This window comes from Cervus elaphus, chromosome 7 (genome assembly GCF_910594005.1).
Source record: "Cervus elaphus chromosome 7, mCerEla1.1, whole genome shotgun sequence".
NCBI lineage: Eukaryota > Metazoa > Chordata > Mammalia > Artiodactyla > Cervidae > Cervus > Cervus elaphus.
The window spans coordinates 47,472,243-47,498,200 of NC_057821.1; the positions used below are offsets into that span (position 1 = coordinate 47,472,243).

The following is a 25,958-nucleotide window of genomic DNA, read 5'->3' on the forward strand; positions in this document are numbered from 1 at the left end:
ATCCCCCGGAGAAGGGAACGACAACCCACTCCAGTATTCTTGCCTGGAAAACCCCATGGACAGAGAGGAGCCTGGCAGGCTACATACAGTCCATGGGGTCGCAAAGAGTCGGACACGACTGAGTGACTAACACACACACATTATTAATATTATTCTATGACTAGATTCCCTCTCCTCCAGCCTCTCCAAGCCTCTCCAGCAGGTTTAGGGAGGAGGAATAAGTTTAGCTCTAACGTTCAGACATCCTCCTCTGCCGGCAGCACCTGCCCTAATCCAGCATGGCGGCACCGGCTTCTTTCAAGGTCAGGTCACTGGCTACACCACAGTGCTCTTACGGGAACCGCCCAGGGGTCGACTCGGCTTCCCCGACGCCCTTTGATGACGCCAAAACCCCGCGCAGGGAGAGCAGTCCGCGGAGGCGTGCGCAAGCGCAGCGCGGTCGCGGGTGGGCGGAGCTGGTCGGAATGAGCGGCGGTGGGACGGAGACCCCTGTGGGTTGCGAGCCCGCCCCGGGAGGCGGCGGCAAGAAGAAGGACTCTCTGGGGTTCGCGGGGTCGCCGGCGCACCTCATTATCAAGGGTATGGCGTAGCAGGGCTCTCGCCTGGTGGTCCCAGCGCAGCCCCACCTACCAGGCGGCGCCCTGCGACCCGGGGCCGAGCCGCAGGTCGAGACCCAGCGGCCTCGGGTTTGCGGCAGGCTAGGGGTGGGGGACCCTGGCCCGGGTGCGCCCCTTTCTCCGCGCCAGGTGCCTCCCAGCAACGGCAAACCGACCCAGCCCCACCTGCTTCTTTGTTGAAGCCGCCTGTTTTGGAAGTTTATATAATGGCTTTATCCTTCTGAAACTTTTTTTTGTGTTTGGCGTTTTATTTGTGGGATTTGTCCGTGTTAATAAATATTACCCCACTGTATTCATTTTCACTCACTGCTTTGTAGTATCCATGAGTATATTAGGTTGTTCACCCCGCCCCCGCCCTTTTTTTTCCTTTCCCTATACTCGTCCCGTAATAAACATCCTACAGTCTCTCTCTTTTGTAAAAGAGGTTTTTCTAGGGCACGTACTTAGGCATGAAATTGCTGGGTGTGCATGTAACTTTATTAGATGTGGCCAGATTGCTCTCTCAAAACTAGCGATTTACTAACCAGATAATCCATAGTCTGAACTGAATTTTAGTCTCGGCATGAAATTGCTGGGTGTATATGCCTTTACTTTATTAGATATTGCTTAATTGTTCTCAAAACTACTTTACCAATTTACTAACCGGATAATCCATAGTCTGAACCAGATTTTAACCTGCGTATGTTTATGGGGAACAGGAAGAGTGAAACAAGCTGGAGATTGTTCAACACTTAGCATGGGTTGACCTTGAATTTCATTTTCTCTTTACAGATCTTGGAGAAATTCATTCAAGGCTCTTAGATCACAGACCAGTTATCCAAGGTGAAACCCGTTATTTTGTGAAAGAATTTGAAGTGAGTATTTGCAACTCAATTTGCAAAAATACCACCCTGATTGTTAGTGTGTTAATACACAGAAGGGAAATTCTCTAGTTTTAAAATCTCTGATTTCTGTTCTTGTGTCCATAAAATATACAGAGTAAAACTTATTAAGAGACATTGACATGGATAGAGGGAGCACAGTTGTAGGTGGGAGGAGCCTTGGGCTCCAGGTCTGGTGTCTGCTTTGGCTTATTTATTGTCTGTTGAGCTCAGTTTTTTTTCTGTAAGATGAGGTATAGTTAAAAAAAAAAAAAAAATTTATGATGGATGGGTCAGTTTTCCAGACCCCTTTTCTGTATATTTTTTTTCTCATTTGAGGCAGCAGCATCTACCCAAAGCTCTCGAGTTAAAGCATGAGAATCACCCCTGGCTATACCCTCCCCTGTAGGTCACATTCAGTGATCAAGTTTCTAGACATTACTGCTTAAATCTATCCTTTCTGATTGGTGTGCCTGCTCTATCAACCTAATCAGATCTAGTCTTCACCCTACTGCCAGCGTAGTAGTTGTTGAGTTGCTCAGTCGTGTCCGTCTCTTTGTGACCCCATGGACTGTAGCATGTAAGTAGTCTCTGTCCTCCACTCTCTCCCGGAGTTTGCTCAAATTCATTGAGTCAGTAATGCTGTCTAACCAGCTCATCCTCTGCCACCCACTTCTTTTGCCTTCAATCTTTCCCAGCATCAGGGTCTTTTCCAGTGAGTTGGCTCTTCGAATCAGGTGGCCAAAGTATTGGAGCTTCGGCTTCAGTTTCAGTCCTTCCAATGAATTTTCAGGGTTGGTTTCCTGTAGGATTGATAGTCCAAGGGACTCTGCCAGAGAGTTAAAACCCTCGGATGTCACTTTCTGCCTATAGACAAAGGCCAGTGTCCTCTTGTGACCTGGTCCCTGTCTTCCTAGCTGGACCATCTACCACCTCGCCTTGTGTATTCTGTCCCCACAGTCCTGATCCACCAGCCTGCCATCCTGTTGCATTTGACTGTGGTTTTGCACATGTATAATTGGTTCACTGTGCATTGCATAGTAACAGCCCAAGTTCCTCATAGGTTGATGATGGTTAATGATGTTACACAAACAATTTTGTGATTCTCTGTGAGTCAGGATTTTATTTTCAAGTGAGATTCTAAGCAGGAAGTCTTAGGTCTGCCAAAAGGAGAGGTTTCCATAAACCCTTTACAAGTCCAGAAAGCCTCCGGCACAGAGCACTCAGGAGGCACGGACAGGGCTGCCGCGCTCGACACCATTTCTGGGCTCAGCAGGCTCAGTCTGCAGGACGCCTGCTTCACAGGGCTGTTGTGAAGGTGAAAGGTGTGTGTCTCTTCGAATATTTTCCGGTACCTGAAGGTAGCTGTTGGTTTTCTTCATCATCATTACTTTTGTTGCAGGATAAGAATAATTATCCCTCACACACAGAAAACTCACTAGACCCTGTCCCCTTATCCTGCTGTGTAAAGGTCATTGGCTGTTTTAGGAGAAAGCCTGGGCACAGCGTGGTGGGCACTCTACTCAAGGTCTGACCGGGTGAAAATCCGGGGCTGGGCCAGGCTCCAGTGTTACTTGGTGCCCAGGGTCCTCCTGATTCCTGTGACTGTGGCAGCACTCACTTCCTCACTGACACAGACAAAGGTCCCATTTTCTTGCTTGCTGTCAGCTGGGAGTCACTCAGCTCCTGGAAGCCACCCATCTTCCTTGCCATGTGGTCCCTTCTTCAAAGACTTAACAAGTGGAGAGTCCATCAGGTTGAATCCCTCTCATGCTTCAAGTCTCTCTTGTTGAGAAGAGTCCACGCCTTGTTAAGGACTCACTGATGAAGTCAGGCCTCCTTGGGATCATCTCCCTTAAAGTCAGCTGATGTGAGACTTCAGGTAAACTGTAGAATAGCTTCACAGCAGGACTTCCACTAGGATTTGACTGAATCACTGACAGATGTGTGTGGGCTTCCCGGATGGCGCAGCTGTAAAGAATCTGCCTGCCAACGCAGGAGACGGCTTTGACCCTGGGTCGGGGAGATCCCCTGGAGGAGGAAATGGCAACCCACTCCAGTATTCTTGCCTGGAGAATCCCGTGGACAGGGGAGCCTGGTGGGCACAGTCCAAGGGGTCAGAGTCTGATGGGACTGAGCGGTGTTGCTGTTTGGTCGCTCAGTCGTGTCCGACTCTTTGAGGCCCCGTGGACAGCAGCACCTCCCCTTCTCCTGCCACCTTCAGTCTTTCCCAGCATCAGAATCTTCTAATGAGTCACCTCTTCGCATCAGATGGTCAAAGTATTGGAGCTTCAGCTTCAGTCCTTCCAGTGAATACTCAGGGTTGATTGCCTTTTTAGGACTGACTGGTTTGATCTTGCAGTCCAAGGGACTCTCAAGAGTCTTTTCCAGCACCACAGTTCAGAAGCATCAATTCAGTTTCCAACTCTCATATCCATACATGACTACCAGAAAAACCATAGCTTTGACTAGACAGACCCTTGTTGGCAAAGTAACGTCTCTGCTTCTTAATATGCTGTCTAGGTTGGTCATATTTTCTTCCAAGGAGCAAGCGTCTTTTAATTTCATGGCTGCAGTCACTATCTGCAGTGATTTTGGAGCCCAAGAAAATAAAGTCTGACACTGTTTCCCCATCTATTTGCGATGAAATGATGGGACCAGATGCCAGGATGTTACTTTCTGAATGTTGAGCTTTAAGCCAACTTTTTCACTCTCTTCTTTCACTTTCATCAAGAGGCTCTTTAGTTCCTCTTTGCTTTCTGCCATAATGGTGGTTTCATCTGCATATCTGAGGTTATTGATATTTCTCCCGGCAATCTTGATTCCAGCTTGTGCTTCATCCAGCCTGGCATTTCTCATGATGTACTCTGCATATAAGTTAAATAAGCAGGGTGACAATATACAGCCTTAATGTACTCTTTTCCCAATTTTGAACCAAGCCATTGTTCCATGTCTGGTTCTAACTGTTGCTTCTTGACCTGCATACAGGTTGCTCAGGAGGTAGGTAAGGTGGTCTGGTACTCTCATCTCTTTCAGAATTTTCCACAGTTTGTTGTGAATCAAATCAGAGGCTTTAGCATAGTCAGTGAGGCAGAAGTAGATGCTTTTCTGGAACTCTCTTGCTTTTTCTGTCATCCAGTGGTGGTTGGCAGTTTGATCTCTGGTTCTCTTCCTTTTCTAAATCCAGCTTGAACATCTGGAGGTTCTCAGTTCTCATCCTGTTGAAGCCGCTTGGAGCACACCATAGCACATAGTGTGTACTGGGGGTGGGGATCTCAGGGACCACCTTAGAATTCTGCCTCCGATAAGCTCTTATTACTGCCTATGTTTTTCTTACTCTTTGCTTGTTTATTGCCTGTTGCCCTTCATGAGAATGTAGACACTTAACCGTTCTTATGCTTTGTTGTATCCAAGTGCCTGAAAAAATGTCTGGTGTGTTGAAGTTACTAACTATGATTCAGGGGAACAGTTGGCAGAGCTTGGACTAAAACTTGGCTTTTCCAACATCCACTAGTTTTTTCATAAGTCAACTTACTCCCCCCCGCCCCAGGCTGACTAATTTGAAATACTAAAAAGTTTTTTTTTTAAGTTTGTAAATGTATCTCCTGTGTGTGTGTGTTCAGTTGTGTCCAAGTCTTTGTGACCCCTTGGACTGCAGCCCACCAGGCCCCTCTGAGCATGGGATTCCCCAGGCAAGAATACTGGAGTGGGTTGCCATTCCCTTCTCCAGGGAATCTTCCCGACCCAGGGATCAAACCGGCATCTCTTACATCTCTTGCCCTGGGAGGCGGGTTCTTTACCACTAGCGCCACCTGGGGAGGAGATTGTTTACTAAAGAAGAAAATTTTCACGCTGGATATGGTAGAGGTAAGCTTGTTATAGAAGGTCCAACAGAACATCTTGAGCACTTATTTTGTGAGACCTCGTGTTGGGAACCAGCGCTGTATCCGTGGGTGAGACAGACCCAGGCCCCTCTTCATGCAGCCGGGCTGACTCCTGTCCTCACGGAAGAATCGTCTCTGCAGGGCTCAGAGCGTTTCGGCGGCGTGCTGGCGCTCTCGGCAGCTGCCTGTCGCGTCCCCCGTCTTCATGAAAGGTCCCCGGTGCTGGCCTCTCCCGCGCTCACCTCCTGGGTCTTTCTGGGAGTTCAGTGGAAGTTCCTCTGTATCGGGCTCAGCTGCCTTTTCTGTCTGTTACTCTCTAACCTTTCCCCTCAGATTGTGGGGGAGACGCTGAAAGCGTTTTGGAGATTCAGAGTTGAGGAGATGTGTGCGCTGTTCACAGTTCTTTTCTTGGCCCAAATGGCACCCTCCTCTGCTTCAGGAAAGCGGTCTCCCGAGTCCCACAGCTGGGCCCTGGGGAGTGGTGAGGAGTGCTGGCGGGGCTTCCTGGAAGCTTCCTGTTGTGTTTAGTTTTTTCAATTATTGAAGTGCAGTTATTAACAGTGTTTCAGGTACACAGCAAAGGGATTGAGTTACGCGCACACACTTTCTTTTTCAGATTCTTTTCCGTTACAGATTATTACATGACGTTGAATGTGGTTCCTTGAGTTTCATCTTCTCTAGAGCATTTAAATGTGGTTCATTTGAAGCAAACTGGCTCAGTTTAAAGGGAAGCTTGTTTGTAGTTTATGTATTTTTAAAAGTTAATGCACCTGGCAACAGTGATCTTTTTCTTTATAAAATTTTATCACCAAAAGAGAGGAGTAAGTGCCACACGGTGGCAGCGTTACTTCAGTTATTGGCATCCTGTTAGGATACTGGAGGCCCCTCTTTTTGCGTTCGCTAGTGTTTCGGGACCGTTGACTGTCTTGCTCCCGACTTTGCACAGCGCTTTTATTCCCCCGATTCCAGTCAGTGCTATGAACAGAGACCCGGGCAGGGCCCCTGGAGTGCGCGTCCTCCTGGTGATCTCAGCGAGTAAAGAGGTGCCGGGCCTCTGAGGGGGGAGGCCCACGTGGGTCACAGTTCGTGACCTGCGGTCCTGCACCAGCTCCTTGCTTCATCGTCAGCAAGCTTCATTGTCTGTTTTACTCGAGTTCCCGAACATACCCGCGTGTGTCTGAAGGAAGGTGTTTGGTTCCTAGGGACAGACCCCCTAAGAGAGTGGTTCTCCTCTCCTCCCACAGCGGCCAGAGCCCCGCGCCCTCCACCTCTGCTCCAGCGGGGCTGCTCACGTCCTCTCGCTCACAGAGTGGCTTCAGGAGGCCAGCCATCACGTGTGCCTTTCCTGCAACAGAAGGCAGGCAGGCGGGAGGCAGCTAGTGGTGTCTGTTCCATAGGCCCCTTTACCGCCAAGTGCTTCCCAGGTGGCTCAGTGATAAGGAATCCACTCGCCAACACAGGAGATGCAAGAAACACAGGTTCCATCCCTGGGTGGGAAAGGTTCCCTGGAGGAGGGATGGCAACCCACTGCAGTGGTCTTGCCTGGAAAGTTCCAGGGCGAGAGGAGCCTGGTGGGTTAAAATCTTTGGGGCCGCAAAGAGTTGAACACGACCAAGCAGGCAGGCTGCCGCCGCAGTGACTGTGGAAATGCTTGGTGATCACCACCAAATGGTATTTGGGTGTTCAGAGGAAGAGAGAAGAGGGGAATGGATCCAGAACTGTCTGCCTCAGCAGATACGCAAAAATGAATAAGAAACAGTTTCTACCTCCAGGGATTTACCATCTGCAGAGAGCAGATTGTAATGATGAAATTACGATGTTAAAATAAGTGCAGTGATTGAGATCTCAGAAGAGGGAACAACTCTCAACTGAGTTGGGAGGGAACTCTTCAGAAGAGGGGCTGATGTTTGCTCTGAGAAAGAAACATAGATGTTAGAGAAATACAGAAAAAGTGGAGGCAATGTTGATTATATTTGAGGGAGGAAAAAAAGATTATTCAGATAGGTACAGTAATGAGAAGAGTTGGGAAGGTTCATGTTGATGCATTTGAATGTTGATTTATTAAAGAGAAAATCCCTTGAAAGGCAGGACAAAGTAAAATTTCACTTGACATCTGATCTCTCATTTTGGTTAGGTTGTAAAAGTATCTCAGATTATTAAATATAAGGAAAAAGTCTACCCCCCATATGACATGTAATAAATTTATATAGATAGGCAGTATGGTTTTAGGACTTGTGGGACTATTTTTTGAATAAAAGGAAAATTTAAATATTACATCAGTCTCTCATTTCCTCTCTGATACTATTAAATTACATCTTTAATGTAAAGATATAATTACTGATACTCTGAATAATTGCTAACATTTTTTAAGTGTTTTGTGCCAAGTACTGTCTTAAGCACATTATATGAGCACTTGTTATCAGTTTCAATTTGAGAAAAGTTCACCGAATCTGTAATTTTATGGGGTGTTATACACCAGAAACCAAGCTTCATTCTTCCATTCTCTCTCAACTTGTGTATAAGTTTAAAATTTTTTATTATGGAAAAATTGGAGTAAAATATCTTACCCAGCTGCTCCATAAGATGGTGCAAAACAAAACCTCTAGTAACTACTATAACATTATTTTTTCATAATCATGCTTACCACCCTTCATTTTCAGTGAACTTTTTGCATTGTATTAAGATTTACAGTAAACTTGCTGATACAGCACAGAGTTCTCACGTACCCCTCGCCCGCTTTCTCCCATTATTAATCTTTTATATTAATTACTGTGAGACATCGGTAAAAACTAAGAAACTGACACTGGAACATTACTGCTAATGAAACACCAGCCTTTACGCGCATGTCACCAGTTTTTCCATTACAGCCCTCTTCCTGTCCCGGGACCTAATCCAGGGCACCACACTGCTTTTAATTGTCCTGTCTCTCTAGTCCGCTTTGGTCTGTGACAATTTTTCGGGCTTTCCTTGTTTCTCTTGATCTTGACAGTCTTGAGTTCTGGCCAGTATCCTGTAGAGTGTGGCCCCGTCTGGGTCTGTCTGATGTTTTTCTTAGGATTAGACGGGGCTGACGCGCTCCGGGAAGGCGTCCGAGCGAGGGAGCACGTCCTTGTGGTCACGTCACCTCGGGAGGTGCATGCCGTCATCATGACGTCACTCACGAGGTCACCTTCGTTGACTGCACCGTGAAGTCCATGTTTTTCTCATTCCCTGCTTTATTCTCTGGAAGCGAGTCACTCAGTTGAGCCCACCCAAGCAGGAGGGTGGGTTCAGCTCAGCTTTCTGAAGCTAGGGCTGGGCTCGGGGTCCCAGGACCACCCCCAAGTGCATCAGTTCAGCAGCACTTCTCAGCATGCTGGAGCCCGAGGTTTTTCGTGGCCTAAGGAGGCAGAGGGAGCAGGTGCCTGGGGAGGCGTCTGGAGGAGGCCAGGCAGGAGCTTCCAAGAGGGTCTCACCCGCTGGAGTCACACGAGGCACGCTTCACTCCCCCTGGAGTGGGTTGTGACAACACATGATGTGTTGTCTTCCGGGGAAGCTCGTCTGGGCCTGGGGGTCCAGGGTTCTTCCTAGGGACCCGACAGGTAGGCAGCCTCTGCCTGTCATGTCTCAAAGTTCCGGGCTCCTGGAAGGAGAGAGGTGTCTTGTCATTAACACAAAGTGTCACCTGCTTGGGAGCTGTTGTCTGGTCAAGTTCCCAGTCCCCACCAAGCCCAGCCGTGCAGGCAGGCCCTTGTAAGGTGGTCTCAGGTCCTCAGTGATAGCTCTTCTACAGAGGGAAGAACCCACCTGTTACTACTTGTTCCACGTGTTTTTATTTGATGAAGTGGGATCAGAGCATAATAATAGAAGCTTTATGATGATAAGAACAACAAAATATAATTTAAAATCTGATCATTTCTTTGCCACAGATGAAATGCATGGAATCTAAGTCTCTTGTTCTTCTGGTGTTTCTCATGCCCATTTTTAAACATCAGTATGAAAATATGACTCATATTTGCAACTTTTGAAGCATTTCATAATTTAAAAAAAATACCCCCAGGTTGTGACCTCATTCACCACCAAATAATTAATTTAATTTACTGTATAAATTTCAGTAATTAGTTGTAACATAGCAACCAGAACTTGGGTGGAAGTCTCAGAAAGTAATTACTAAGATTTAAGGCACAATATGTACTTTTCTTTTAATAGGAAAAACGTGGTCTTCGAGAAATGCGAGTTCTTGAAAATCTGAAGCATATGATCCAGGAGACAAATGAACATACTCTTCCGACGTGTAGAGCAACAATGCAAGACAACTTAAACCAAGTTCTCCAGAGATGTAAGCCAGCGTTGTTTTTTTTTTTTTTAAATATTGCTTTATTTCATAATGCACGCTCTGCCCAAACGGATTTCCCGGGGTGTTTGGTGGGAGGTGGAGAGGGAAGCCGCCCAGTTTCAGAAACCAGGTGATTAGTGTGTGTCGCCCTTGATGTTAAGAGCAGTAACCTCCATAGGAAGGTGGGCAAGCAAGATTACCCTTCCAGGATGTAAGAAAATTGAAACCTTTTTTTAGCTTAAAAAATGTATCTGCAAGAAAATGTTTGATGACCAGGAATTAGGGTATGCAATGAAGCTTCGTTGCCAAGCAGGATTCCAGAGTTTTTAACTTAAAAAAAAAACTCCCGTCATAAATGTTTGTGTTTTATCACTTTTTTTATTAAGCAAAATGTTTTAATGTGGAAAGAGGTTTGCTAAAAAGAATACTTATCAAACATATCAAATCACAAAATCAAAGGAGTTTTATGAGTAACTGCGTTTAAAATTAGAGGTGGTATCAGAAACTCGGGGCTTCCCCTCAAATCCACATTGATGCTGTTCGGTTTGTCCAAGGACAGAGGGTGCTAGAAAACGAAGCAGCGTCTTTCAAGGGAAAAAGGGAAGCACCAGGACTTCTGGTGGTCCAGTGACTAAGACTCAGCACTCCCATTGCAGGGGCCTGGGTTCCATCCCTAGACAGGGAACTACTAATAGATCACACATACTGCAACTAAAGAGTTCGCATGCCACAGCTGAGACCTGGTGCAGCCAAATAAACAAGTATTTTTTTTTTTAAAAGAAAGCAAAGACTGGTGATGTAGTGGCCTGTGAGGGGAAGTGGCAGAAGGGCTTGGTTAATGACCGAGTTACCCGAGGGTGTGTGTGCAAGTCCAGGGAAGTCTGCACCCTCAGATGCTCGGAGGAGGGTGGAGAGGACATGGGGTTTCTCTGAGCGGAAGAGGGAAGAGTCTGAACCTGGTCTCAGGCTTTACGTGTCACTGCAGACACGCCCTTCTCCTTCGTACAGTCAGTTCCTTAGCCTCGACAAGCTGTCTAGACATTACACTGGAAGTAAAACTCAGATTTATTGATCAGAATGCCTGTGTATGCTTTTGAAACGTGCTGTAACTTTCCTTTTACACACTTTGAGTATATAAAAATAAATGGGATTACAATTAGTTTAAAAAAAAAAAACTATGAATGGATTTTTCAATCAGTTTCATTCCTGGGCCATAGCTATTTCTGATGGGAAGCCTCATGTTAAAAGCATAGTCTTGGGACTTCCCTGGTGGTCCAGTGGTTAAGAATCTGTCTGCCAATGCAGGGGACACAGGTTCCATCCCTGGTCCATGATCCCTGGGTCCGTGGGGCAGCTGAGTTCCTGCGTTGCGGCTGCTGAGCCTGCGTGCGCTAGGGTCCGTGCTCCACACCAAAAGGAGCTGTCACATGAGAGGCCTGCATGCCACAACCAGAGAGCGGCCCCGCTCACCGCACCTGGAGAAAGCCCACGTGCATCAGTGAAGGTCCAGCACAGCCAAGAATTAAAAAAAAAGCACAGTCTTCACAATGAAATAGCAAAGTTTTACGGGTCATAGGGAATCCAGACGGTACATGTATTTTCCTAAAAGGAAGAATTAAAACATGAGGCAATAATGAAAGTTTTAGCATTAGAAACACACAGTGGCCTTGGGGGTACTGCTGAGGCTAGAAACGGGAATGGCTTCCTCAGTAGGCTCCAGCCTAAAGATGTCCTTGTATCTGTTATCACGAACGTCCCAGGTATAATGGAGATAATTGTTTGCTTTTAGAGCCAACATAGTTTTTTAAGAATTGGCCTGGGCCCAGCTGCCGTTCCTGGGGAATTTCACGTTTGAAAAGCTGACATTTTAAGCCACGGTGCTGGCTTGCGTTTATCTATGGGATGTGCTCTGATCTAAGTAAGTTAAAGTTGAGCTGCAGGGTTGGTGACCGTGGGGTTCCGTCTTGTGCCTGTCAGGCCTGTCTGTCGTAGCTCTGCACATCCGAGGGCTGAGCTGGGCGCGCGGTCAGCGGAGACCCCCAGAGCGCGGCGTGTGGATCTGCAGCTGTTGGTCCAGCACTGCCCAGACCTGAGCTGCAGTGGGTCTGGGGTGGGGGCGCGTCCTCACTGCTGGCGCGGAGACGGTCAGGGAGTCCCAGCTGGGCGTCTTAGCAGGGGGTGAGCAGGGCCGACAGATCCGAGGATCCCCGTGGCTTCTGGAAACTTTAACCCCGGAGAGTCCCTGAGCTCTGGGAGGCTGTGTGAGTGGGGACTGACCCCCACAGCACCCCGTCAGCAGGACACCGCCCTCACGCATCTCCGTCCCAGAGACGCTGCTGAGTGTCTGTTCTTGCTTAGAATCAAGAACCAGTCCTTCTTCTGAGAGGGTAAGAAGGACAGACAGCCTCTAGGTTGTTTCTCAATTTAAATTAACTAACAAGGCCATAGTTAAAGAATTTTCTCTCCTTCCTGCCTTCCTCTCTCTTTTTTAAGACTTTATTTTTCATTATTTAGAGAAAAGGATATATGTCTAAGTAATAAGAAAGTAGAAATAAGAAAATAAGAAAGAAAAAGAAGAAAGCAGTAAATCAGTTTAATTACCTAAAGATAACCGTTGCTTTTTAACTTTGGTGACTTGTCATCCCGACATCTCTGTGTATATATATTGAAATAGAAGGCTGAGTGGAGGCGGTAACGGAAAGAACAGTTGGGTAGGTGTGAGGAGGGGAGAGAACTTTTGTTAAGAATGGGCTCGGGCAATTTTTAAGTTAAGGTATTAATTTTAAATTTTAGTTGAATTTACCAGAACAAAATCTCAAGTAAAACTGAAGGAAATACATTAAAATAATTGTTTCTTTATTGTAAAAGAGAGTTTTTACTGAAAGATCACTCAGAGGAAAATAAAGATTAAAAGAGGGCAAGAGTTAGAGGCCTGTTGTTCATGCATGAGATGCTGGGGGCGGGGAGGGTCAGGCCCTCACCCCTTCCCTCTGCCTCCTCCCCAGGCCTCTCAGTTGTGACCCCTCACTTTATTTACAAATGAGGCTTTACAGTCTTTGCTTTCTGTTCTGCAGTAATAATGCTGCCAATTGTTTAGTCTGAAGACTGTTCAGTTTCTTTCTGTCTTTGATGCATTTTTAGATCTGTAATGAGGTGGTTATAGTTGTTTGTTTCCTTAGTTCTGCGGTTTTCTCATTTTTCATGCTGCGTGTTTGATGTCTCTTAATAAACTCGTATGATGATTTTTCTTAGGGACTATCTGTGGAGAGTTCTATGAGATTTTCTTTCAGAATGAATGCTTTGTCTTATCTGTCTCTCCCACATTGTATCCCTTTCTCCCTACCTCCCCGCCCCACCCTCTGTTTCTCTGCAAATTAAAGCATGTTAGAGGTCTAAGAATTTTGTCAACCCATTTTATTTTTCTCATTTTTCAGGGGGTGGAGTGGTTATGGTGGGATGAGGCATCTCAGTTCTTCACAGAGTCTGTTCCTATTGCTACTGAATTGGGAACAACCTATTCATGGTGTAGAAGAGATAGGAAAGGTTAGCGAAATGAGCCTTTTCCTCCTGGAGTCTCGACTTGTGAGGAAAGGGAAAAGAAAAGTGTAGTCACTTCTAAGGTGGTTTCTTAGATTTTAGAAAAGCAGGTTTCCTTAAATTTGGAAAGCAAACCTTTTTTTTGTCATGTGGATGAAAAGTTAAAAAAACATTACTTCAGAGACTGAAATTTCTAAAAATGGATATTCTAAGTACAAAGATAATTGTGATAAGGAAGAAAAGTGTGCCTTTGTCAGATGTGTTCTAATTAAGTTTTTAAACAAGATAAGTGTCGTGTTCCTTTAACACTTAGATTAAGCCCAGAAAATGATGAAGCATGCAAAGTCCATAAAGTGGATTTTTTAAAAGTTATGTTCAGAGCCAGGGGGAAAAAAACCCAGGTAATGGAACCACTGCTCGGGAGAGATGATGTAATAATAATATACCACAGAAAGAAGGCAGATCTGATCGACTCCTATTTTGTTTTGTTTTCAGCTTTTCTATTAGAACAAACAATGATTGGGAACCTTCATTTTTAGTACTAGAGTATTATCTTTGGTATGACTAGAACGAATGGCTACTGATAAAAACTTGACTTTTTAAAAGTGGCATCCTCCTCTTTGCCATGTTCTCACAGGGAGGGGCCTAACATTTTTCTGAAGGACGTCCCAGCGCCTGCCCTGCATGGAGCTCTGAGCTCACTGGGGCTGGTTAGGGGCGGGTAGAAGGCGTACTTGGGAAACACCTGGGGAAGCCTCTGTTTGAGGCAATGCAAAGTCACGGGGTAGCATATACACCTCCCTGATAAAAGAATTTCAAATAAGAGGAAATCCACATAGGGATAGGTCTCATCTGGAGGGCTTTATGGAGGCACTAAACCTGGGGCTGGGCTTCTGAAACATGTCCACGTTATAACCAGCGGAGAGGAATAAGGAAAGCCCTTTGAAGAGGGAGAGGCCAGGGTGTAGAATGAAAGCATCAGTGACGTTTCCTGACTGCTTACCATGTGCAAGAACCGCTGCTCGGAGTGGCTTTTACTATTAATATTGGTCTTCTCGTGGTTTTAAGCATGCTGTCTACTTCGTTACTTATTTCTGCCATCAGCTCTTAAGCCCTCTCGCCAGTCTTTATGTTCGTTTCACAAATGAGGAGCTAAGATTCTGAGAGGTGAGGAGCAGCAGCGGTAGCACCTGGCACCTCGCAGGTGCTCAAGAAATCACCTGACAGATGAGTGAGGACGCAGGCACGCCCCAGCGCGGTTACCCAGGTAGTAAGGCTCTGGGTGTGACTCTTGGTGAAAGCGTATGAGGGACAGAGTGTTGACGGTGGGCGCCGAGTCTTCAGACTCAGGGCCTCATCTGAGTCCTGCTTTGCGTGTCTGTTAGCCACATCCTGACATTTCACTTCTTCACACCTCAGGTTTTTACAGATGCCAACAATGTGTCAAATGGGATGGTGATCCTCACCTAGTAGGAAAGTGGAGAGGAGTAACATGGACAGCATGCTTAGCATGGCTCTTGACACACAGTAACACTCAGCAATTAGCTTCATGGCTCTTGACACATAGTAACACTCAGCAATTAGCTACAATCATTATTACCAGCTGTTTCAATTCATTGAAAAGGGAGCTGCCTGGAAAGCAAGCAGCCCAGAGAAACCTGAGTCTGGCAGTGGCAGCCAGGGCGAATTAAAAGACGGGAGAAGAATAGGAGAAGGTCCTTGGAGCTTTCTGGGTATCAGTTCCTGCCCTGCAAGGGATGAGGAAAAGGAGAGAGGAAATCTGATGAATCAGAGGTCGCCCCATCGGAAGGGAATGATGCATTTATCATGTGTTTATATCTTTCCAGAGAATCTTGAGGTTGTTAATGATGACTTGTCATTGAAATTGGTACTAAATGTCCTTGGCTCACAAATGATAGTGGTTCTCATTATGCCATTCCGAATCTTTTTTTTCCCTCACTTTTTAGCCACCAGCTTTTTTGTGTGGTTTCTTGAGATCTAAGACAATCCAAGTGTTGTTTTGTTTGTCCTTTTGCTTTTTAATCCAGATAAGTCTCCCCTTGAGTAAGGGTTGGTGACTGAAAATCCACTGTCTGTTTTGTTTCAGTGCAAGCAGCTACTGACTCCGTCTGTAGACTCCAGCAGAGGGAACAGGAGCGAAAAAAGGTAAAAGTGGATCCTCTGGATAATGGAGCCTGTAACTCCAGGGCTTTTATCATCATATTATTAGCAGTTACTTTTGGTTAAAAAAAAAAAAACTCTGAATTTATTTTCTTTTATGCAGTGAATTTTAAAGATTAAAAAATGGCTGATTCATTGAAGATGTGCTGAGTCAGTGAAGTCACATAATTGCACTGTCTATATTTTTATAATTCAGATTGCAGACTTCTTTTTTTTTCTTTCTCAACATTTCCATCTGTTCCCTAAAAATGGATTTCTCTCTAAGAGGAGAAAGAATAGGACTTTTACATGGAACAGAAAATACCCACCAGCTTGGAAATAGCAGTCTTTGAGCCTGAAGCCTTGAGTGTACGATATATATTTTTTCTAGAGAAGGAGGCGTTCATGCCTGTGGATGGGCTCTTTAATGACTAATCTGAGAGTGTGCGAATCACCTGCTGGGTAGTGCTTTGCTTATTTAAATTGTATCTTAACTAAATTCAGGTGTGGAAAAACACAAGAATTTAAGTTCCCGTGATACTTGGTGTTTTAACTTACAGTTTAGAGAATTTTTATGAGTTATTTATTGCTCTAAGCCAGTAGAAATATGCTTATTAAGAAATACGGAAAATACTGCCTTTCTGCGTGTGTTGTATCAGCAAGTATTACTGTCTCCATTTCTCTGCAATGTGTGGTTAATCGATAGTAATGGTACAGATCTGCCACTGTAAAAAAAAAAAAGAAATGAACCATGCCCAAGTTTAAATTTCTCAACTTTGTGTTCAACTCTTAATGTTGATATGAAGTTTAAAGATTCAGCAGTTTGATAAATCAAACCTCACCAAAAGGACTTGACGATTAAGCCAGGTGGGAAGGCTGCCTGGGAGGAACAGGATCCCAGTGGGCCAGGGGGGAAGCAGGGCGGTCGCGAGCACACCTGTGACCTGGCTGGGCCGTGCTGGCTGCGAAGTCGGGGCGTCGTACCCGCCCGGTGCCCAGAGCGCTTGGCATAGGCGGAGTGGGCGAGGCCCGGCTGGACCGCAGGTATTGTTCCGGTCTCTACTTGACTAGGTGCCACTGGGGGTGAAAGATTTTACTGTAAGGCAGTTTGTACACACAGAAGCTAAAGGTCTAGGAGTCCCAACCACTGACACTAATATAGTGTAGGATAAAGTTAAGACCTCTCATAAAGTTGCGGAGAACTTTGCATGGCCCGGGCAAAGAGTGTAATTTACTAGGAGGATGGGGGCACCCTAGCCCAACCTTGATCTGCATGTAGGAACGTGAGTGATGGAAGATGGAAAGAAAGATACTGTAGGACAGGGAACGGGGAGCAGAGCCATGGATGGGAGAGGTCGGGGGTCCAGGGAGCTGGCGCGTGGAGCATCCACGTGGGTCTTTCCAGAGAGGAGCACGGAGAACCAGGCGTGAGATGTGAAGCAGTTTGTAGTGGAAGCACCAGGGACGTGTTTGCGTTTGAGAATCAGGGAGCCTGTGATAGAGCCCTGGCTGTAACATATGCAGTTCTCTTGGCTTTCAAAAGAAAAATGAAAAGGGAAAAGGGGTCTTTTTTTTTTTTTTTAATGTGACTGTGCACTCGTTATTGATCTTTGTTTCTAAGACATTCTCAGAACAATTCTGATTTCTGATAAAATGGCCGTTCTTGCCTTCTTAAGCAGAACTAACCTAAAATTAAATTATATTTGGGGATGGATGGTTCTTCTTGACTCTTTGAATTTTTTTCACATTTGGTGTATTAACAGTGTCTAAGTAGGATAATTACCAGATTGGGTAAAAAAAAAAAACCTGGTGTCTTCTATTTTTAGGTACTTGCCTTTGTTAGCTAACCATATGCCCTTGGATAAGCCCTTGAGCTTCAAACGCAAATGCTTATTCTTCTCAGGGGATAGACTGATGCTTTATGTGCCTGATACGCTGTGTTGTGTGATTTATGTGAAATGGTGTTACTCTACAAATGTCAGGTGGCGTTTCCCCGCCAGCTCGATCGTCACTGTGGATAAGAGCCCTGCTGTGGTCTGTAGAGTTGGTGAAGTTCTTGAGAATCCTGCCTGTTGATGATTTTCTAAATTAAAAGATACTGTCCCTTGGTTTAAAAAAAAAAAAAAAAGAGCCTCAAGAAATAATAAAGCCCTTGGGGATTTTCATTTTAAGTACATTGTAGGTATTATCTCAAAGATTGTTATTGAACTGTTTTTTTTTTAATGGAATACACATTAAAAATCAGGATTTTCGAATACATTGAAATATCTTTATTAGCACTTATCTAGTTAGCAGAGCATTTGAAATACAGATCTTTAAGGTCTTTTTCTTTTTCAACTGTCACACATGGTTTTCCCAAAACGTGTGTGGCAGAGGTTTGGGACTACCTGTATATAAGACAGAAAAGTGAGGCTTAATTTCTCGTCTAGCAAGTCTGTACCAAGCAAAATTGACCTCTAGCTGCATTTTACAGTCTAATGTTAACCGTTGCCTTGGTTATTCTCTTGGCTGCATTTTGTGTGTTTGAATGGCTCTCAGAACAAAGAAAGACGGGAGTAGTAATGGAATAAAATAGACCATTGCCTTTAATCATTATTGCTTTCATATTGAGACAATTTGTGGAATTCTGTGGGAAGTAAATTATGATAAACGTCATTCATCCAAGTCACATTTCCCACAATTGATACCTAAAAGTACACTCAGAACAACAAATTCGCATTCCCCAGCTATTTGACATATGCCTTAAAAACTAGTAACTAATACAAGTTGCATATTGGGTGCTACCAATAAGAGTAGTGAAATGAAAATACAAATGGCTGATAAAATTCAATGACTTAAATAAGCTGCCAAAAGCAGACGATGAGTTGATTGATTATCTGATACTAGTTTATACTGAGGTTTGTGCACAAGCATCAACTTTTTGAAGTTCTGTTCAATCAGACTAGAGATAATAATAAAGTGAGTGTGAATCCTTTGATTCATCTCATCCACAAATACTTACTAGCTTTAGTTTTACTCTTGTTTTGTTATGAGAGCAGGGAGATAGTGTGGCTCAGACATTTCTCTTGATAGAGTTTGAAAATGCCAAGTAGTGGGTCAGTACACTAGGCTGTCTGTATCTGCTGGTCCTGCATCCATGAATTCAACCAAAATGTTTTAAATGGATGTTTTTTAAATTCCAGAAAGTTCCAAAAAGCAAAACTTGAATTTGCCACATGCCGGCAGCTATTTGCATAGCATTTATGTTGTACTTGCGTAGCATTTACATTGTATTAGATTAGGCATTACGTGTAATCTAGAGATGACTTTAAATGTGTGGAAACATGTATGGGTTACATGCCGTGTCCTGTACCATTTCTCTAAGGGCCTTGAGCATCTGCGGACTTTGGTATCCATGAGGGTCCTGGAATCATCACCCCACAGATCCCTTTATCTGTGTAAGGCATATGTAAGATTAAAGGCACATGTATTGCTTACAGATATTCCAAAAGAACCTTTTAGACAACCGTTGGTTTATTAGAGTTTTCCCTTAGACCCAGGTTTTTCAGCCTCTGCGCTGTTGACATTTTGGAGCAGATAAGTCTCTGTTGTAGAGTCTGTGTAGGATGTTTAGCACATCCTTGGCCGCTGCCCACCAGAGGCCAGTATGACCCCTTCCCCCTCAACCTGCATTGTAATAACCAGAAATCTGGGGGACAGGAGGGGACAGGAGCGTCAGAATCACCCCCCAGGTGAGAATTACCAGCTTAGAGTAAAGCGTGCAAAAATGTTTGTGTGTCTGTCAGTTCTTTTATAGACCTGGTCCTGGACACGGTTTGCCTTCAGGACTGACTTCACATTTGTCGCCAATGGGACGTAAGGAAGCTGGGTTGTTATTACTATTTCTTTGTTGTAAAAAGAGACAAACCTTTACAGCTAATTACTTTTGGTTCCCAGTACAGCTCCTTAATAAACTTTTCCTTTATTTTCTTTTAAAGTGGGGTTTTCTTTTTTTTATCTTGAGAAAACAAATAATGTCTACATCTTTGAGTATGCAATTGATTTCATTGCAAGTTTCACCCACCCCGAAACTTGAAGTTTTTTTAATTGTGATAAAATGCACACATACATAGTCTGGGGGAAGTATTAAACATAAGTCTGAAAGAGATTCATAAAAAGCACATTTCACAGTAAATTCTAGAAATTGCAATACTGTCTTTATTTCTTTGGAAACCATTGTAGTGGGTCCCAGTCTCCACAGGATAAAAATTTTAAGTACAGAGTAAAAATATGTAAACTTAAGTAAACATTGTAGTGTAGAATTCTAGATTTGAACTAATTCAGGCTTTATTTCTGCAATTGCTCAACTATGTCACTTTTTTTAAAAAAATGCAAGAGTATTGAGTAACCCAGGAGTTAGAGGGGCTGAGCATCTAAGGAAAGCATGTGACATGATTCTGAACTGTTAGGAATTTACTTTGGAAATGAACATGTGTAGGCAACTCAATTTGTCCAGGATTGGCTCTGTAACTGGAAGTCCTTTAAATTAACTTCAGAGTTTATTATTAAAGGATAAACAATGAAAATGTCTTAATTTGAAACTTAGGTGTTACTGAGCTTCAACAGTAATCTCGGCAGTTGTTTAGAGCTCAGACCAAAGAAGGGTTCGGGGCTGAGGAGTCCTGTGTCTGACCTTATTCAGCACCGCCAGCGCCTGGTGATAATAAGAACCAGTCTTTCCGTTGTTTGTGTCGCTGATGTAAATTTTGTTTGGACAGTGCACCCTCTTGTTGCCTGCACCCAGGCAGAGCTCTCCCCACTCCTACTGTATTGTATCATTATTGAAAAATTGTACTTGCAGACGTGTAATATGACTCCATTTTGTAATTAAGTAAATGTTTGTATAAACATAGGAAAAGGACATGGATTTGATGTGTGTGGGGGGGTGAAGGAGGGGGACTGTCCCTTTATAATCTTGTATTTGAATTTGTTTCTAAGCTCTGTAATACTTTAATAAAAATGAAGGGGAGATGCTAATCCAAGAGACATGACTGAGCCATAAATATTTACACTTTCTGTTTTGATAGATTTTTGCAGATTGCTTGCCAAAGATACTAATTACTCCCACCACCATGAACATCAACTTTTGAATGTATAATTTAGTATGCACTTTTTTGGTAGCTGCTAGAAATTTTAACTGCAAACCATAATTACCTCTTACAGGTAATTTTAACTATTACTTACTACAGGTAAATAATTTGATTGCTATATTGTATTCTTCTGTTAGTCATGTGTGAATCTGTTGAGCATGAGGACAGATGTGACAGTGATTTTTCAAGAGTGTTTCAGCTAGAGGAGTCCTTGTTTCAGACTGAATCTGACACAGAGTCCCTTTATTTGACCTTAAAAGCCGAATTAAGATGGTCGTCTGACGTGAGCTCACAGTTTACATTGATTGTTCCTTTTTTTTTTTTAATTTATTTTTAATTGGAGGATAGTAGTAATAGTGTTAGTCATTCAGTCATGTCTGACTCTGTGACCCCGTGGACTGTAGCCCTCCAGGCTCCTCTGTCCATGGGATTCTCCAGGCAAGAAGACTGGAGTGGGTTGCCGTTCCCTTCTCCAGAGGATCTTCCCGACTCAGAGATCGAACCTGGGTCTCCTGCATTGCAGGGAGGTTCTTTACCGTCTGAGCCACAGGGAAGCCCTTAATTGGAGGATAATTGCTTTACAATGTTGTGTGGGTTTCTGCTATAGTACAGCATGAATCAGCCTTCAGTATACATATATATCGCTTCCCTCCCACCCACCCTGTCCCTTATTTGGGAGAGTCCTTTTTAATTGTAAACAGAGTCCCTGGCTTGTTAGGCCAAGAAGTGTGCTCCTGTTGGGATGAGCTTGGGGGCATCTTTGCTGCTTCTGATGGAGAGCAGTTGGGCTCCCTGTCTAGGCTCTGTTCTGGGGAAGTCACAGCTAGGCAGACCGCATTTCCTGACAACCAGAATAGATGAGACCCGAGAGAACCTTCACTCCTGTCAGCTTAGAATACTTTTTAACTTGCTTCTGAGTATGCAGGGTTAGTTAGTATCCTCTGTGCTTATTAGAAATTAATTTCCAACTAAAAGTAGAGCATCATTTTGATGAAGTTTATTTGCATTTTTCTTCTCTGACTATGGCTTTTCCCTTAGAATATAATAGTTTTTGCCAAAGTTCCATGAAAAGAATTTAATGAACTCTTAATGTTTTATTTATCTTTTGAAGGATGACCGCCTCTGAGGCTGAAAGGTTAAAAAGTCATGTTTTGCCTTTTGTCTAACCTGTTTCCCCAACGCACTGGATCTAACCTGTTTCCCCAACGCACTGAATCTCGGCAAACCCCACCCTGACGCGCGCTCTGCACCACGGTCCACCTACTCAGACCCCGTGGGTCGAGGGGCATGCCTGAGGCAGTTGTTTCACTCTAACTGAAACTTCAGATTCACTCTTGACCTCTTTTTACTTGGGAAGCCTTGGTGCTGAGGAAGTTTAGATCAGATTGCCAGAAAAATACTCTTGTAATAGCTTTTTGTGTGTGTGTATGTAAGACTTTTAACTGTGTAAAACTTCCCTGAAATGATCTGATTTGCATTTGTGATAGAAAAGACATAGGTTTGGGTGTCGGCGAGCCCTATGTTTGAGTCTGCGATTTAGTAGCTCAGTGGCCATGAAGAAGTACATTTAGTGTCCTCATATAGAAATAGTAACGAACATCTCAAGGTGAGCTTAAGATATTTGATGCAGATACTTTTGGTGTTTATTTGTTTTAAGAATTGGAACTGAACTAAAAGAGACTGCTTGAATTCTCTCCCATTGATTAATAATCTGTGGTTCTTTTAAATGTGTCTAAAAAATATTTTGTGTAAGACGTGCATTTTAATTTCTTGCAACAGCAATTCTTTTGGCATGTATTCTTTCACTTTAAATTATATGCAATTAAATGAAATTTGGGAAATAGAGGTTTGAAAATTTACTTGGATTGTATTTGGATCTGTCGTTTAAAATACTAGATATTTTTGAAATTTCAGAAATGTGAATGCCCACGTTCAGGCATAGTAAGAGAACTGCCTTATGTGTCTGATACGTTGTTTTCTTGTTGGACATTAAAACTGTAATGGAGTTTTATCATTGTGACTTACAAGCTGATTGTTATGCTGCAGTGAGCAAATGTCAAGAGATAAAATTATTTTTGTCTCCCTGCATGGCAAAATAATTATTTGGAAAATGTCACGTGACTTTCAGATTTTCTTTTCTCAGATTCATAATGACCTTTTGATAGCTCGTGAGAAACAGCAGGTGACGCAGTGGGAGGACTTCATGAGAGAGCAGCACGGCAAGCAGGCCGAAGTGGACGGGGAGCACGGGAAGGCCCTGGAGAAGCTCAGAGAGCAGTATGCCGAGATGGAGAAGGGCCTGGCCAGGTTCTCAACCTTCTGAGCACGTAAGCCACAGCAGTGACGAACTGCCGAGGGAAAGCTGACCAAAAACGGCTCCCACCCAACCAGCTAGCCTCTGCTTCACGCTTAGCAAAATATTCGATGGCACCCTTCTGTCGGAAGACGGAGCCCTCTCCTGGAGCCTTCGCTGTGTCCTAGAGGAGTGCCACCTCTTTCCAGTTTCAAGTGCCTCTAAATGGTCCTTCGAAGGGGAAGAAGCTGGAGAAAAGTGGTGTCCACATGCTCTCAGCTAATGTGGACCAGTCGTGGTTTCCATTGATTGATTATCTCAGAGAACGAACCGTAAGTACAGACTTCTTAGGGAAGTAATGTAATTCATCCTTCTGCAGGGTTAATGTTAGTTTATCATTGTGGCTTAGAAAGCAGAGATGGTGTCTGCCTGTCATGGCCTCCTTGGCTCTTGAAGGAATGTATATGGTGTTATTCCATGAGTAATGTAGACAGAAACAGCTGTCCCAGGAGCAGAGATCATAGTGAAGAGAGAGGAGCGTCAGACCACATCTCTGCTGTGACATGGGGCCACGCTGGTCTCTGAACAGTCCGCTGGGAGAAGTTGTCGTATAACGCCGTGTTTTCGCTGGACAACAAGACACGCTTGTTAAGATTGTGGCCTTCCAACACTTCATGTTTTCAGCTTTGTTTAAAACATGCTTACAAGGAAAAGCTTACCAGAAATACAGTTGACTTTGAACCTTTTCAAGAACCATAATCTTGCCCATAGTCTTTACCTCATTTTTACGTCTGTTTTTGCTGTGGGTAAGCTTTGTAAGAGAAATAACGTCTCTACATGTTTCAGCCATTTAATGAGTAATCAGCAAATTCTGCCAAGGCCTCCCTCTGGAACCGTATAAAGATCCTGGCTCTGAGTAAACCAGAAGTATTTGCCCACACGGCAAATGATCCATGTTAAATGTAAATCCTTTTTAGTGTTGAACGTCTGTCCTCATAAGCAGGTGTATTATGATGAAACATGTACCAGTTCTGTCATCACTGTGATCTTTAAGAATCTGCATTTAACAGTCTAATTGAGGAACTAAATAGATTTTTTTTTTAATTTACCATGAACCAAGCAGAACTTTATGCAATAATTTCAAGGTGAAGGTGAGGTATGGGTAGACCTCTCGGGTGTTTGCCTCGTTGCTCTTCAGTGAAGAAAACACCCAGCTCGCTTGTGTTACCTCAGTGTTGCTGCTGCAGAAGAGTGACAATGCCCGCCTGTGTGAATTTATGGCTTACTGTCAAGGCTTCATTCTTGGCTGCATGTTGAAAATGTGATTAAAGTTAATAGAGGAGATGAAATAAGTATTTGAGATTTCTTTCAATAACACAGAACTTCTGCCAACTCCCTCTGTCCGCTACTGTAGGCTTGACAGGCTCATCCATCATCCTCTGGTACCTGGACCAAAAAGAGTACTTGCTGACACGCAGGCATGTTGGAATTTTCTTAATTCTCTTTTCAGTGGATGGAAAAAGAAAACATACTTCCAAAAATATCCTGCACATGAAAAGGGAGGGGAACCCTAAATGAAAATTCCCTTTGTACTGTAGGCAGTTTCAGAAGAGCTATTAATTGCCAGTGCACCGCTGAACAGATGCTGGAACCAGGAAACCAGGGTCGTGTGTGTGAGCAGTAAGGATTCCTCCACTTGTGCATAGATTTTTGACCATGTTCATTCATCTCGTGTGAATAATAAATACTTTACCATATGAGTTTGTATATATTATATGAGGATCTAAGGGCCTTCTTAAACCAAAATGACTTTATGAACTTTTTGAGCTTTAAACATTGATGCTAAATCTCATCTTTGTAACTTTTTTAGCTACTCAGTATACCTTAAAAAGAGATGGTTGGTTCTCTTTCCTTTTAATATTTTTAGTAGTGAACACTTTCACTTATATTTCTCAGTTTCTAAATCACTTTTGATATGCATTTTATTTATAAGAATTTGCTTTAGTGGTTATATAATAAACAGATTTCTGCTGTTATGGTGTCTAGCAGAATATGGCTTCTCCGTGGCTCACAGGATTACTGTCTAATGAGAAAATGAAATAATGTTTTGTCAGTTTAAAGTGTAGAAATGTTTGTTTTTAAATTCTAACTCTTTTTTATTTTCCGTCATGATTTCTTTTTTTTTTTACTTGCATATGTGGTTTTTTTTTTTTCCTAACATGTAGACTTTTAAGTTCTGTTCTTACTGATTTCTGCTTTCATTGGACTGTTGTCCAAGAATAGATTCATATAAGACTGAACTGTTACAATTTGTTGAGATTTGCCATCTGACTTAAAATACGGTCAGTTTTTGTAAATGTTGTGTTAGTGCTCAAAAGTATGCCTATTTCCAGTTGTTGGGTGTTCATTAGACCAAACTGTTAATTGTATTGGCCAGATAGTCTCTATTTTAATGTTCTTTTTTCTTCTACTTGATCTTTCAGATTCTAAGAGGTGTTAAAATTTTCTGTTCTAGTAGATTTTCTAATTTCTCTCTGTAATTGTGTTAGTTTTTGTTTTATATGTTCTGAAACTTTGTTATTCCGTCTATTACAAGTTTAGAATTATTTATCTTCCACGTTTAGAATTGAATCTTACATTTGTTGTCACAGCTTCTATTTCTAACAATGTTTTTATATCATTTTATGTTGCCTTAAAATCTTATGTTTCTGAAAGAAATATAGGCCACACCAGCTAGTTAGTGTTAGTATGGTATACGTTTCTCTGTTCTCCTGTCAGACCTTTATGCTGTGTTTTCATGTACCCACTAAAAACTATCTTTCTATCTATCTTTTAGCTGGAGACGCTAATTGATTTACATTTGTGGAAACTACTAACATATTAGGGTTTATTTATACCATCTTATTGTGCTTTTTGTTCTACCATTTTATCATCTCTCTGCCCTTGGGTGTTCCCCACCCCCATCTTCTGCATTGAGTTTCTTGTTTTTCCGTCTACTTTTTCTCTGCTAGTTTAAAAGGTAAAACTCAAATTTTGTCTTTTTAGTGCTTACCGTGAATTTTAGTTTGCATTTTAGTAACAGAATCTAAAGTTTTATGTTTTCACTCTTAGGCTGAACATCAGACTTCTGAACACAATCTGATTGCCTTCCCTTAATTTATAA

At 43.3% G+C, this 25,958-nt stretch overlaps 1 protein-coding gene across 2 annotated transcripts; it reads left to right on the forward strand.

The window, feature by feature from the left end:
* Positions 1-412: 412 nt before the first annotated feature.
* On the forward strand, positions 413-24,567 carry BLOC1S5 (biogenesis of lysosomal organelles complex 1 subunit 5). Of its 2 annotated transcripts, none has more exons than XM_043908580.1 (5): positions 413-579; positions 1,389-1,471; positions 9,550-9,679; positions 15,321-15,379; positions 22,631-24,567. In XM_043908580.1, the coding sequence occupies exons 1-5, from the start codon at positions 465-467 to the stop codon at positions 22,823-22,825; spliced, it is 582 nt and encodes a 193-aa protein (XP_043764515.1). In that variant the 5' UTR covers positions 413-464; the 3' UTR covers positions 22,826-24,567. The 2 variants fall into 2 exon arrangements, with proteins under 2 accessions (XP_043764515.1, XP_043764516.1); XM_043908581.1 differs by having other exon boundaries at positions 417-579; positions 22,646-24,567.
* The last annotated feature ends 1,391 nt before the right edge of the window (positions 24,568-25,958 follow it).

What these genes read in the sequence shown, in the direction of transcription:
- BLOC1S5 (XM_043908580.1), top strand. Translation starts at nt 465, where the DNA reads ATGAGCGGCGGTGGGACGGAGACCCCTGTGGGTTGCGAGCCCGCCCCG. An exon ending in ATTTTGTGAAAGAATTTGAA is followed by an intron (nt 1,472 to 9,549) that starts GTGAGTATTTGC and finishes TTCTTTTAATAG; the next exon opens with GAAAAACGTGGTCTTCGAGA. An exon ending in AAACCAAGTTCTCCAGAGAT is followed by an intron (nt 9,680 to 15,320) that starts GTAAGCCAGCGT and finishes GTTTTGTTTCAG; the next exon opens with TGCAAGCAGCTACTGACTCC.